Source organism: Thalassophryne amazonica, chromosome 17 (genome assembly GCF_902500255.1).
Source record: "Thalassophryne amazonica chromosome 17, fThaAma1.1, whole genome shotgun sequence".
NCBI lineage: Eukaryota > Metazoa > Chordata > Actinopteri > Batrachoidiformes > Batrachoididae > Thalassophryne > Thalassophryne amazonica.
In genome coordinates, this window is record NC_047119.1 from 67344020 (window position 1) to 67357965 (window position 13946).

The 13946-nt window shown below is 40.6% G+C and overlaps 1 protein-coding gene across 3 annotated transcripts in view; it reads left to right on the forward strand.

Annotated features, from left to right (window-relative positions):
* The window catches only part of LOC117529914 (protein FAM102A-like), a 100727-nt gene extending 89583 nt beyond the window's left edge, over positions 1-11144 (forward strand). Inside the window, exons 4-11 of one of the 3 annotated variants that reach the window (XM_034192820.1) lie at positions 134-250; positions 335-381; positions 475-635; positions 4261-4365; positions 7240-7495; positions 9307-9449; positions 9551-9620; positions 9702-11144. In XM_034192820.1, coding sequence (XP_034048711.1) covers positions 134-250; positions 335-381; positions 475-635; positions 4261-4365; positions 7240-7495; positions 9307-9449; positions 9551-9620; positions 9702-9747 — 945 coding nt within the window. In that variant the 3' untranslated portion in view covers positions 9748-11144. The remainder of the gene's footprint in view (positions 1-133; positions 251-334; positions 382-474; positions 636-4260; positions 4366-7239; positions 7496-9306; positions 9450-9550; positions 9621-9701) is intronic. The other 2 variants (XM_034192821.1, XM_034192822.1) reach the window with 2 other exon arrangements.
* The last annotated feature ends 2802 nt before the right edge of the window (positions 11145-13946 follow it).

The following is a 13946-nucleotide window of genomic DNA, read 5'->3' on the forward strand; positions in this document are numbered from 1 at the left end:
GTGTGTGTGTGTGTGTGTGTGTGTGTGTGTGTGTGTGTGTGTGTGTGTGTGTGTGTGTGTGTGTGTGTGTGTGTGTGTGTGTGTGTGTGTGTGTGTGTGTGTGTGTGTGTGTCCGTGTCCTCCGTCCCTCCAGATAGGCTTTGCTGACCTCAACATTGCAGAGTTTGCTGGTTCAGGTTCCACGGTTCGCTGCTGCATCCTTGAAGGCTACGACACCAAAAACACTCGCCAGGACAACTCCATCCTCAAGGCAGGGATCCACCTGCACAGTCCACCCAGAATTTCACGCACCCACTCAACACAGCGCCACTAACATGGGTCTGTCTTGTTACAGGTTACAATTGGGATGACGCTTCTTTCTGGGGATCCCTGCTTTAAAACGTGAGCTCCTCACAAACATTCTCAAATGTCCAAGAATGGCTGTTTTTGTACTTTTTGTATTAATAAAATTTGTGCCTGTGATTTCACCATAAGGCCTCCCAGCACAGCCAAATCTGTTTCTGTTGGAGACGAGGACCCAAATTTACAGCTGGACTGTAAGGGTGAGAGTACGGGTGCTAACATGCAGCCACTTGGGGGCATCACTGAGGGACCTTGGACCTTGAAGCCTAGACAGTCTTCAGTACATAGTACAGGTAAGTATAAAGAGATTGTTCCTCCTGGCTTTTCTAACGAAACTGCAATTGACACACAAAGAATACTTTAATATGTGTAGGTGAGTGTAATCATGAAACGACTCCACAAGACATTGTTTGCATTTTACAGACGTATGAAGAAAACAGTACATTCAACTTAAAGAGAAGTTACTAGGGCCCTTATGTGCAAAATAATATTTTATTTACAAAACTTGCAGACAAAACAAAAATCTATATACATAAAGGGCTACGTCTGTCTGTCTGGGATAAACTCCCAAACTATAATATGTAGCCCTAAAAACTATATATTCTGAATCCTCATGACATGGGGAACAAACTGGTACCATTTTTTTAAAAGATGAACTGAAAATTACCCCCAAACTAGCCGGCTGTGGGTATGACCAGACAGATTCAAGCCCTATACAGTGGGGAAAATAAGTATTTGACTCAGTGTCAGTTTTGCAGGTTTTCCCACCTACAAAGAATGGAGAGGTCTGTAATTTTTATCGTAGGTACACTTCAACTGTGAGAGACAGAATCTAAAAAAAAAATCCAGAAAATCACATTGTATGATTTTTAAATAATTAATTTGCATTTTATTGCATGAAATAAGTATTTGAACACCTACCAACCAGCAAGAATTCTGGCTCACACAGACCTGTTAATTTTTCTTTAAGAAATCCTCTTATTCTGCACTCTTTACCTGTATTAATTGCATCTGTTTGAACTTATCTGTATAAAAGACACCTGTTCATACACTCAATTAATCACACTCCAACCTGTCCACCATAGCCAAACAAAAATCAAATCAATTTTATTTATATAGCGCCAAATCACAACAAACAGTTGCCCCAAGGCGCTTTATATTGTAAGGCAAAAGCCATACAATAATTACAGAAAAACCCCAACAGTCAAAACGACCCCCTGTGAGCAAGCACTTGGCGACAGTGGGAAGGAAAAACTCCCTTTTAACAGGAAGAAACCACCAGCAGAACCAGGCTCAGGGAGGGGCAGTCTTCTGCTGGGACTGGTTGGGGCTGAGGGAGAGAACCAGGAAAAAGACATGCTGTGGAGGGGAGCAGAGATCAATCACTAATGATTAAATGCAGAGTGGTGCATACAGAGCAAAAAGAGGTGAATAAAAAGAAACACTTAGCCAAGACCAAAGAGCTGTCTAAGGACACCAGGGACAAAACTGTAGACCTGCACAAGGCTGGGATGGACTACAGGACAACAGGCAAGCAGCTTGGTAGAAGACAACAACTGTTATGATTATTTATTAGAAAGTGGAAGAAACACAAGATGACTATCAATCTCCCTTGGTCTGGGATTCCATGGAAGATCTCACTTTGTGGGGTAAGGATGATTCTGAGAAAGCTCAGAACTACACAGGAGGACCTGGTCAATGACTTGAAGAGAGCTGGGACCACAGTCACAAAGATTATATTAGTAACACATGATGCTGTCATGGTTTAAAATCCTGCAGGGCAGCAAGGTCTCCCTGCTCAAGCCAGCACATGTCCAGGCCTGTTTGAAGTTCACCAGTGACCATCTCGATGATCCAGAGGAGGCATGGGAGAAGGTCATGTGGTTAGATGAGACCAAAATAGAGCTTTTTGGAATCATCTCCACTTACCATGTTTAAAGGATGAGAACACCCCCAAGAAAACCATCCCAACCGTGAAACATGGGGGTGGAAACATCATACTCTGGGGGTGCTCTTCTGCAAAGGGGACAGGACGACTGCACCGCATTGAAGGGAGGATGGATGGAGTCATGTATTGCGAGATTTTGGCAAACAACCTCCTTCCCTCAGTAAGAGCATTGAACATGGGTCATGGCTGGGTCTTCCAGTATGACAGTGACCCCAAACACACAGCCAGTGCAACTAAGGAGGGGCTCCGTAAGAAGCATTTCAAGGTCCTGGAGTGGCCTGGCCAGTGTCCAGACCTGAACTCAATAGAAAATCTTTGGAGGGAGCTGAAACTCCAAACCTGAAAGATTTGGAGAAGGTCTGTATGGAGGAGTGGACCAAAATCCCTGTTGCAGTCTGTGAAAACTTGGTCAAGAACTACAGGAAATGTTTGACCTCTGTAATGGCAGACAAATGTTTCTGTACCAGTTGTTAAGATCTGTTTTTCTAGGGGGTCAAATACTTATTTTATGCAATAAAATGCAAATTAATTATTTAAAAATCATACAATGTGATTTTCTGGATTTTTTGTTTGTTTGTTTTTTGTTTGTTTTTTTAGATTCCATCTCTCACAGCTGAAGTGTACCTACGATAAAAATTACAGACCTCTCCATTCTTTGTAGGTGGGAAAACCTGCAAAACTGACGTGGTCAAATACTTATTTTCCCCACTGTATATGTGTTGGCCATCTCTGTTTATTTAATCCCTTTCTTCAGCTACTTTATGTTCTCAACTGTTAAGCACCTGACTGTCCTGTACAACCCAGTTTGCCTTCCTGTCTGAATACGTTTATTTTATGTTTGTAAAATTGTAATGTAAAAACAGTGAAATACACCACTACCTCAATTTTGATTCATTGATATTTACATTTACTGTTACCTACCTTTTGTGTGTAATTTTGTTATAAATTTGATTGCAAAACAAAGTCTGCATGAAGGACTTCAAATGTGTTTGTCTTTTAACCAAGTATTTCCACTTAGTTTGGGGAGTCCACCACCTTATAGTTCTGCTGAACAAACTTTAGCCCATTAACTATTATATTTACAAGACATCAGCATTACAAAAACAAAATGTTGGGCATTTGTTTGGATTAAAATGATTGGCATTTGGCTTATGTCTAAAACAGGTTAACCCGGGCAGCACCGGGTACCCCAGCTACTTTTACCGGAGACGCGTCACCGGGAAAACTATTTGCAACCGTAAAATCCTGCATTAACATCTGCAAATCAGACACAAATCAATCCAATTCCATTGTTTGCATGGTTTATTTTTCTGCAAGTAATTCGACATGGATCCATGTTTTCAGTGAAAAACTGCTTCCCCACTGAAGGCTACATCTAAACCCACATAATGTAGTTTGATAAAAATGTTAAGCAGACCGTAGTTTTAGGGAAATGTTGCTAGATTCCTGTTTCCGAGTTATCAAATAATCACCGTTAGTATTGTATTTATCAGTTATCACAGCAATAATTGCGATATTTACATTGGTCAGTGAAGCTTACTGTAGCAACAGCATCTTCATGCCAAATTGCGATATTTTATGGTCGGAAAAACTCACTCGATTAACCAGTCAGATTTGCGAAATAAATGTAATTGGATTAGAATATGATTTATTTTGTTCTTTTACATTTGCGCATATGTAAAAGCAAACAGCACTCGCATTTCCAGAGGTAGAGAGGAACGCACTGCTGTCTCATCAGGCCCTCGTAATATCCTTCATCAGATCACGTTCATCAAGTTAAGTGTCTGTGGTGTGCCCCCCCCCCCCCCCCCCCCCCCCAAAAAAAAATTTGCTGAGGTGTTCAGCCGGCTTAGCTTGTTCACTGGCTAACATAGTTTCTGTGTAGTTATGTGATGGAGGTGCACTGGTCCTAAAACCTCTGTGTCCTGCAGCATTCAGGTGTTATTGTTTGCTCCACGTCTTTGTTGCAGGGCGTCCGAATGATGTCGAGCATGTCGGGTCCAGCCCAGATGACGTCTTCAGTTTTGGGCATTTCCGCAGTTCCAGCTATGCCAGTCAGAACAGCAAAGTATCAGGTCAGACAAGACAAACAACACAAATAATTACTGACCCGACGACGTCTTCAGCCTGACACTCGTGTCCACAGGGTTTTAAGGAAATACTGTATTTACAATGCCAATTCCAGTAAAAATTCAATGTTGGTTTTCGGCCTTGCCACTTACGTGTAGAAAGTTCTCCAGATTCTCTGAATCTTCTGATTATATTATGGACTGTAGATGATGGAATCCCTAAATTCCTTACAATTGAACATTGAGAAACATTGTTCTTAAACTACTGGACTATTTTTTTCACGCAGTTGTTCACAAAGTGGTGATCCTCACCCCATCTTTGCTTGTGAACGGCTGAGCCTTTTGGGAAGCTCCTTTTATACCCAATTATGACACTCACCCGTTTCCAATTAACCTGTTCAGCTGTGGAATGTTCCAAACAGGTGTTCTTTGAGCATTCATCAACTTTCCCAGTCTTTTGTTGCCACTGTCCCAGCTTTTTTGAAACGTGTTGTAGGCATCAATTTCAAAAAGAGCAAATATTTGCACAAAAACAATAAAGTTTATCAGTTTCAACATTAAATATCTTGTCTTTATGGCATATTCAACTGAATATAGGTTGAAGAGGATTTGCAAATCATTGTATTCTGTTTTTATTTACATTTCACACAACGTCCCAACTTCATTGGAATTGGGGTTGTACAATTTCAAAATGTGGTGCAGCTCAACGGCTATTCCAACGTAATCAAATGTTTTCTTTTTCATTATAGAAAGTATTCTATTGTCAAACTACAGACCTCATTTCAAATTATTAGTAATAAACAAAATCTTGATTCCTCATGAAAATGCAATGACAGATTATTCAATTACAAAATAACTGTCCAAAAAAAAAAAACCCAGATTAATTACAGGAGACCATATAAAAGAAATAATGTTTTAAATTTTGTACTTTTTAGGTGGTCACATATTTTAATGATTTATATTGATGTATAAATATGATATTCTGCTGCTCTTCATTGTTACCTCCGTTAAGTAGGTTATGGGATATTTTTTTTCTTGGCATTTGTCTGTCTGGACATGAACAGGACATCTGAAGAGGACATGAACATAGTCTGCTGAAGATGTCAGCTGTGGGTTTAGAAAGACCTGATTAATTTAGCTGGAGATTCAGATTAGAGGTGGATCTTAACTTTGATTGTAATTGCTTTGATGTCTGATGTTAACTTCTGCTCCATTGATCCTGATTCCCGAATCCGAAAGATCAGAAAGAGAGATGACAAAATCAAACCAGCTTGAGGTTTAAAGGTCAGCAGTTAAAACTTGACAGTCTGGATCTCAGGATGTTAGGAAATTAATGATGGAAGCTTTCTGGGATTCACGTGTTTTGGGGCGGAGCTCCACTCAAGTCATGTGTTTGAACGGTAATAATAATAATAGTAATACTAGTGCTATTGACTAAAAAGATTCATCCAGGTTTTGAGTATATTTTTTATTGTTACATGGGAAACAAGGTACCAGTAGATTCAGTAGATTCTCACAAATCCAACAAGACCAAGCATTCATGATATGCACACTCTTAAGGCTATGAAATTGGGTTATTAGTAAAAAAAAAAAAAAAAAGTAGAAAAGGGGGTGTTCACAATAATAGTAGTGTGGCATTCAGTCAGTGAGTTTGTCAATTTTGTGGAACAAACAGGTGTGAATCAGGTGTCCCCTATTTAAGGATGAAGCCAGCACCTGTTGAACATGCTTTTCTCTTTGAAAGCCTGAGGAAAATGGGATGTTCAAGACATTGTTCAGAAGAACAGCGTAGTTTGATTAAAAAGTTGATTGGAGAGGGGAAAACTTATACGCAGGTGCAAAAAATTATAGACTGTTCATCTACAATGATCTCCAATGCTTTAAAATGGACAAAAAAAATGAGAAGTGTGGAAGTAAGTGCTGTGACAGTTAGAAGACACTTGTGTGAAGCTAATTTATTTGCAAGAATCCCCCGCAAAGTCCCTCTCTTAAATAAAAGACATGTGCAGAAGAGGTTACAATTTGCCAAAGAACACATCAACTGGCTTAAAGAGAAATGGAGGAATATTTTGTGGACTGATGAGAGTAAAATTGTTCTTTTTGGGTCCAAGGGCCGCAGACAGTTTGTGAGACGACCCCCAAACTCTGAATTCAAGCCACAGTTCACAGTGAAGCATGGTGGTGCAAGCATCATGATATGGGCATGTTTCTCCTACTATGGTGTTGGGCCTATATATCACATACCAGGTATCATGGATCAGTTTGGATATGTCAAAATACTTGAAGAGGTCATGTTGCCTTATGCTGAAGAGGACATGCCCTTGAAATGGGTGTTTCAACAAGACAATGACCCCAAGCACACTAGTAAACGAGCAAAATCTTGGTTCCAATCTAACAAAATTAATGCCTCGCAGATGTGAAGAAATTATGAAAAACTGTGGTTATACAACTAAATACTAGTTGAGTGATTCACAGGATTGCTAAAAAAGCAGTTTGAACATAATAGTTTTGAGTTTGTAGCGTCAACAGCAGATGCTACTATTATTGTGAACACCCCCTTTCTACTTTTTTACTTATAGCTCAATTTCATAACCTTAAGAGTGTGCATATCATGAATGCTTGGTCTTGTTGGATTTGTGAGAATCTACCGGTACCTTGTTTCCCATGTAACAATAAGAAATATACTCAAAACCTGGATTAATCTTTTTAGTCACATAGCACTACTATTATTCTGAACACTACTGTATATGGTCAATATAAAAATAGACCATATAGCATCTTTAAAGCACCAGTCCAGACCAAACACCAACTTAACTTGCCTTGCTCTTGTTTTACATACAGAACTTCAACTTCTTGTTTTCTTGCCACTTGCTTCTTCAGGTCCTCCTGTCCTGTCTCCTGTCCTTCACTCGTCTCCTGCTGTCTCTCCTCCAGGATACAGCACGGGACACTCCCTCTCCTCCAGCCTGACTGACCTTAGCCACCATCAGAGCACCTCCTCCAGCAGCAGCGCCTCGTGTAGCTTCGCTCCGTCCTCCCATCCTCCTCCCCCCACCGAGCTGCAGCGGCGCGTCACTCCCACCAAACCGGAGCGCCCTCCTCTCCCGTCTGTCCTGAAGTCCAGCCGATCCTCCAGGTGAGCGCACATGCAGGACTGATCACACGTGGGCACTCGTGTACTTGAACTCACTAACCTCGGCTGTTGGTTCCGCGGAGAAGACAAAAACAGCAGCGCTGACATCTCACAGCATCTGCTGAGGTTGCAAATAAAATCACGCTTTGTAAAGAATCACAGCTTGTAAAGTCACCACTTTATCAAATGGGAAATGGATTGCATTCATATAGCGCTTTTCCATCTGCATCAGACGCTCAAAGCGCTTTACAATAATGCCTCACATTCACCCTGATGTCAGGGTGCTGAAATACAATGCGCTCGCTACACACCGGGAGCAGCTAGGGGATTAAGGACCTTGCCCAAGCGCCCTTAGTGATTTTCCAGTCAGGCTGGGATTTGAACCACTAGACCATCATCTCCCCTAACCCGTGATTATTTACACATTTTGACCAGAAAATGCCAAAACTGTTTTTTTGTTCCACTGGAATAATTTCAGGTAAACTTATAAATCACAATATTTTTGGACGTTTTTGCGTAGTGTGGCGGTCAAGTGGTCAGTGCACGTACTTCCAAAAAAGAAGGTTCCCAGTTCAAGGCCTATTCTCCATGTAATACGTTTCCATGCTTTAGGGTCTATAGAAGTGACCAAAGATTTGCTGTTGCTTCTGCCAGGATTCAGTTTATATCTTGTAGACTCAATGTCCAAGATCGAATCTGAACAGACTTAAAGATGTGACTGTTTCAAGAGAGATTGCAGCTGTTTTATCATGAATGATGCCCAGTATTCTTGGTCTAATGAGTACATTTTGGATCATTTGTCTTAGTGTTGTCCACAAGGTAGAACAGATAATGTATGTGCTAGTACACCCACAGACCCTTCACTGACTGTGTGTGTTTAAATATGAAATTCATAATTTGAAATGGCTACACATTAGTGAAGTGTCCAGAGGGTGGCAGTGTTCAGTTTGTAATTGCTAGGCAGAGACACACAACAATGGAAGGTAGAAGCAGGTTTATTGTCCCACGGCAGGTAAAATCAGCACAGTTTTATCACAGCAGGCAAACAGGATGGTTGTTAAACAGGCAGTGGTCGGGCACACGGGTCATCAGCCCAACAGGTAACGCAACAGGGGGTTATCCAAAACCAGGCAGAAGGTCAATTCAGAGAGTTATCATACCAAGCAAATAAAACCAAGCTGGCAAGCAAAACTCAGGAAACCTGGAACTACAAGAAATCCTGCTGTCACCGACCAAACGGTGCCCCCTAAAAATCAATCCGCCCTGCCTTCACTGCACATGCGTCATTTCAGAGCATCAGCTGTGGTTCACAGATTATCGCCTCATTTCATCTTAAAATGGCCTTGTTTCTGCTTAAAACTGACTTTAGAATTATTTAAGAGGTTTTAATTTGTCATCTGAAGGTTAATAATCATATTATTCCCTTTGATCACTTTGGGTGTAGAGAGTCAGTCTGAGTCAGTCTCTGACTAATTTTTAGAGGGGACCGTTCGGTTGGCAACACCGGGATTCACTGTAGGGAAAATTCAGACTTTCTTCCACTTTTGGATTCCACTTTTCTCTGGGCAGCACGGTGGCTTAGTGGTTAGCATTGTTGCCTCACAGCAAGACGGTCATGGGATCGATTCCCACCTGTGGCCTTTCTGTGTGGAGTTTGCGTGTTCCCCCGTGTTTGTGTGGGTTTCCTCCAGTTCTCCAGTTTCCTCCCACATTTGAAGACATGTAGGTTTGGTGAACTGGAAACATTGTAATTGTTCAGTTAGTTATTGTTGGAACCACCTGAAATTAAACTGATGCCGCTATTAAACACATAGTGATGTGCGGCCAAACAGCAGGAGGAAGAAGGACCCGGTGCAGCGGGAGCCCAGCGGCGTGGATGACACCCGCATCAATGCCGACGACATCGTGGAGAAGATTGTCCAGAGCCAGAACTTTTCTGACAGCAGCAACAATGAAGGTGGGGCACAGTTAAGTTTTTAGATCTTTTTTTTTTTTCTTAAATTGTTGCACATGACGTGGGTACTGAAGTGACCCCTTCTGGAATATGTGTTTCCTCAGACAGCAACCTGAGGCTGTTTGTCAGCAAAGACGGGACGACCGCCCTCAGCGGGGCGCAGCTCAGAAGCGGGTACCACAGATCTGGAAACTTTCTTTTCTCTCTGAATTCAGCCTGGACGTTGTCACAATGAATGTTTGTGTCTTTTCTCAGGGAGACTCCTGGTGTTTTTGAACCTGTGGTCATCGAGACTCGCTGACAGAAACACCAACGCCCCCGATCAATGTGATCAGTGCTCAAAGGTCCAACGCTCTATGTGCGTATTTGTCTTCCGTGTACAACACTGTGACATAGGACTGTCAAACCGTACGTCTAATATTTGTACGTAGGTCGCGGGATTGGTGCAGAACACTAATTACTGTATTTTGTCAAAGAGTGGGTGGGGTTTAAGTGACCCCCTGGCCACCGAGCTCATATTTTATCCTGTTTTAGCAAAAAGCCTATATGTTTGTGTGCGCATCTGTAAGTGCGGTCAGGAACTGGTTTGGATCTTGACTGCTGACGCCTGTGTCATTCTGCAGTCCGTTGTCCTACTGTTAGTGTGTGTGCTGCAGTAAGATGTTACATCCATCCCCGTGGCCTCCAGACACCTGGATTGTGCTCAGGAACAAGTGACTCTCGGCAGTTGACAGTCCACCACAATTTGGGCTCACTCAAGCCACATTTGAGGTTTGTTTGACCCAGAGTCTTCGTGGTGGGTGTCTAAGGGGGCTGCAGAGGGACGTCGTATCCGCCTCCAGAGTTAACACGGACGCTGTATCACTTCTGTGATTCCTGTGAGGATTTTATTGTCAAACATCTGCATGATGTCATGAGTTCCAGTAACAGTAGACAGTTTAACAGTGAGACAGCGTGCTAAAGGCGAACCCGTCAGCTCACCAATACCCTAAATTCACCAATGAAATGTGATATTTCAAAGTACTTTACAGTATAAAAGCACATGTAAAAACCACAAAAGTAAGACTCTCCAGCCTGCTGGTGTTTTCTATGAACATATGATAAGCAGCACTCTGACACCATAGGGCTCGAGTCGGTACGTAAGGCACAGCCTGTGCTGTAAAACCGTTCACTGTTTCATTGGTGAGCTGCAAAACCTTGAAATGTGCCCTCATGTGAACACTGAAAGGAAATGAACACCAGAGTAATTTCCTAGTTCATGTCAAAACAATAGCAGCTGTGTTTAAGATCACTTCTTAAATTTCCCAGGTGGTAAGCCACAAAATAAAACATAAGAATGTCACTTCTGAAGAGTAGGAATCTGTGTCTGTTCGTCAGCCACAGACGGGATCAGTCTAATTACTGCAATGTTCCAGAAGAGAAAACAGGAATTTCTAGTTGTCTCTCTAATATGCAGGTCAAAAGACAAAACCTGGTCAGAAACACCATAGTGCAGAATATTTACAGAGGAATCGTGCAAATGGTGATAGAAGCACCAAATTCAGCACAAATACACCTTAAACATTACTGTTTAGAAAATAAAACAATTGGCCATTTGAATTTTCAGTAGGTAGCCAGGTAGGGGTTAATTGAAGAAATACACAGGGGTCAAAATTAAGATGCTCCAATCATAATGAAAACTACACCACATTATTTGTCTGGGCATAAGAATTCCAAAAATGTATAGTTTGGACTATCTGTGACTAAATCTTACAGAGTTATGGGGTAAAAACGGTAAGAATGGTGACAAAGGTCAATTTCAGTTTGTATAGGTTTTGGTAAAAAGTGATGCAAATTATTGGTTGAGTTAATGAGGTTTTAAGTTTGCACCATCTGTCATGCTTAGTTCTGTTACGTGTTATTGTCATAGAATCCAATGGTCATTGACATTGTTTGATTTTTACTTTGCAGACCAAACATTCAACACAGTCAAAACTATTCTAGTTATTAATATTTATGAAACACCACTTTTTGTTTTTGTTTTTTTTTAACATATATTAAATTTTGAGCAACTTTAATTTTTGAAAAAACAAGGCCAGCTCATTTACAGCAGCGCCCTCTACTGGTGTGTGTGTTTGACTGATTCATGACCAAAAAGGGGAAAAAGTCTGATCACGCTCAGGTGTTGCACCATTCAAACACTGTTAGAAAACATTAAGAAAAGAACAGAGCAGGACACATTCTGTGATTTTTTTTTTTTTTTTTTTTTTTTTTTTTTTTGACCAATATTTAATCTAAGTACTTCTCACCAATAACTTCTCTCTGCCATGCAACACTTTTAAATTAGGAATGTTTTGATTAAATAGTCTTTGCCCATTTTTATCACAACAAAATTTTCAATTTCAATTTATTTTCCTTTATATAGCACCAAATCACAACAGAGTTGCCTCAAAGTGCTTCACACAGGTCTAACCTTACCAACCCCCAGAGCAACAGTGGTAAGGAAAAACTCCCTCCGAGGAAGAAACCTCAAGCAGACCAGACTCAAAGGGGTGACCCTCTGCTTGGGCCATGCTACAAAACATAAATTTCATAACAATTCACGGACGAATATACAAGAATTGCTGTTGGTGCACAGGACAGGAGGATCGCCAACACAAACATAACTCCCATCTCTGGATGGAGCTGCACCTTAAACAGAGAAAAAACAGAATCAGGCATCAGAAAGACAAAAAATACTGTATAATTTGCCAGCATTAAACAACAAGAAAAACAGAGAAATACTAAGGTGACAACAAAAGACATTTGATCCCACCTGTGAAATCTGACAGGTCATTTCTTAAGGAGATGAATTACTAAAATGTCAGTTTTAGTTCAAATAAGAGAACAATTTGACAAACTGGTGCTACTTTTTCCATTTTAGTTGCTGTCGATGTCACGTGTGGAAACATAACATGCTGTGTGCTCACAGGGACGCCCTGCACCTTATTATGATTGGTGCAAATTCACAAATAGCAGTCCACCATATTCAATCAGTTTTTCAGGTCAGGGCTGTTTGAGTTGAATATATTTGACCTTTTGAGGTCACCCAAGGTCATCATACCAATAGAAGTGTCACACAGTATAATTTTGAACTTGTTCTTGGCCTGTGACCTTGACTTTTGGCCTGTTTTTTTTCCCCCCAAAATAACAACTCGTGGGTTTGGTCCAGATTTGATCAAAACACTGAGTTATTTCATTCACAGTCAGACACAGGAGCAGAATAACCGCGTGAGTGGTACTGGGGGCCCTCTGTCACCCTCATGTGGCCGGTTTGAGATATTATTAGCGAGATGGACACAGTCACAGTTGATGATCAGGACTGATCTCAACATGCCAGTGAACAGGTGGTATTACTAAAAGTATCCACTTCCTAATCATTTTGCATTTAATAGTAATAAACAGCCACCAGGGGCAGTATTGATATTTGTAAAGAGGGACTGAGACACAGAGACCGAGGCTGAGATCGTTCACATTCGGGGGACGATTTCATTCTGAGTGAATTCTGAATCTCAGCACAAAACATGTTAAATAGTAAACATAGTACATTTAAAAACTCTCAAAAGTATGACATAGTAAATCTTATGGAGTAATAAAGTGTAATATAAGATATTTATTGATATAGTAATCTGACATAGTACTGGAGCTCTCTCTTTCTTTGTGTTTTAATATTACTTCACTCAGTGATAAAGTCCTATTTTATTTATTTTTTAAAATGGAGATTCTGTTGGAAAATGTTCCCACTATTAATATTCTATCCTTGATTCAGTTGTTTAATTAATTAAGTACGAATGTATTTTTGTTGGTCAGGCAAATACACTGGAGACGTGCACGCAGTATTTTATGTATTTCCGTGTCATATTACTGTACAATATCACGCCTAAAGCTTTTAGACGACTGACCAATCAAAAACCCTGCTGAACTGTCCAACTGATGTCTGTCCAAATGCAGAACAAGTACCATCAAAGTACTACAGATGGACAACAGATCAGTCAGAAAATGGAATACAAATGTTGATTATGATGCTGTGATTATTATATACAGGATACTGTATGTACTTATTGTACTATTTTGCACAAAGTACCTTTTTTGTTAGTTAAGCAGGTCATTTCTTCAACCTGAACTCATGCACATGAAACTACACAAAGGAAATGTGACATACAGGTCAGATGTTTTATTTTTATTTATTTTTTGTTAAACTGGGGGGCAAATTTTGTAAATCTGTCAAATGATGCAGAGGGGAAAAAATGGTGTTCACACGGCTGGCCATGTGTACCTTTTCCTTCTGTTTAATACTAATTTGTACTGAAACAAATTTAAAACAAATCCACTGCAGACTTTGTGAGTTCACTCACTTCAAGGTGTTTGTTAGGTTAACAAAATTAAAGTGCTAATCAACCTAAAATTACAGATTGCAGGTCCCAGATACTTCTTTTTAGCTGATATATTCTTTTTAAGCCTTTCCCAGTGCTTCGGCTGTAC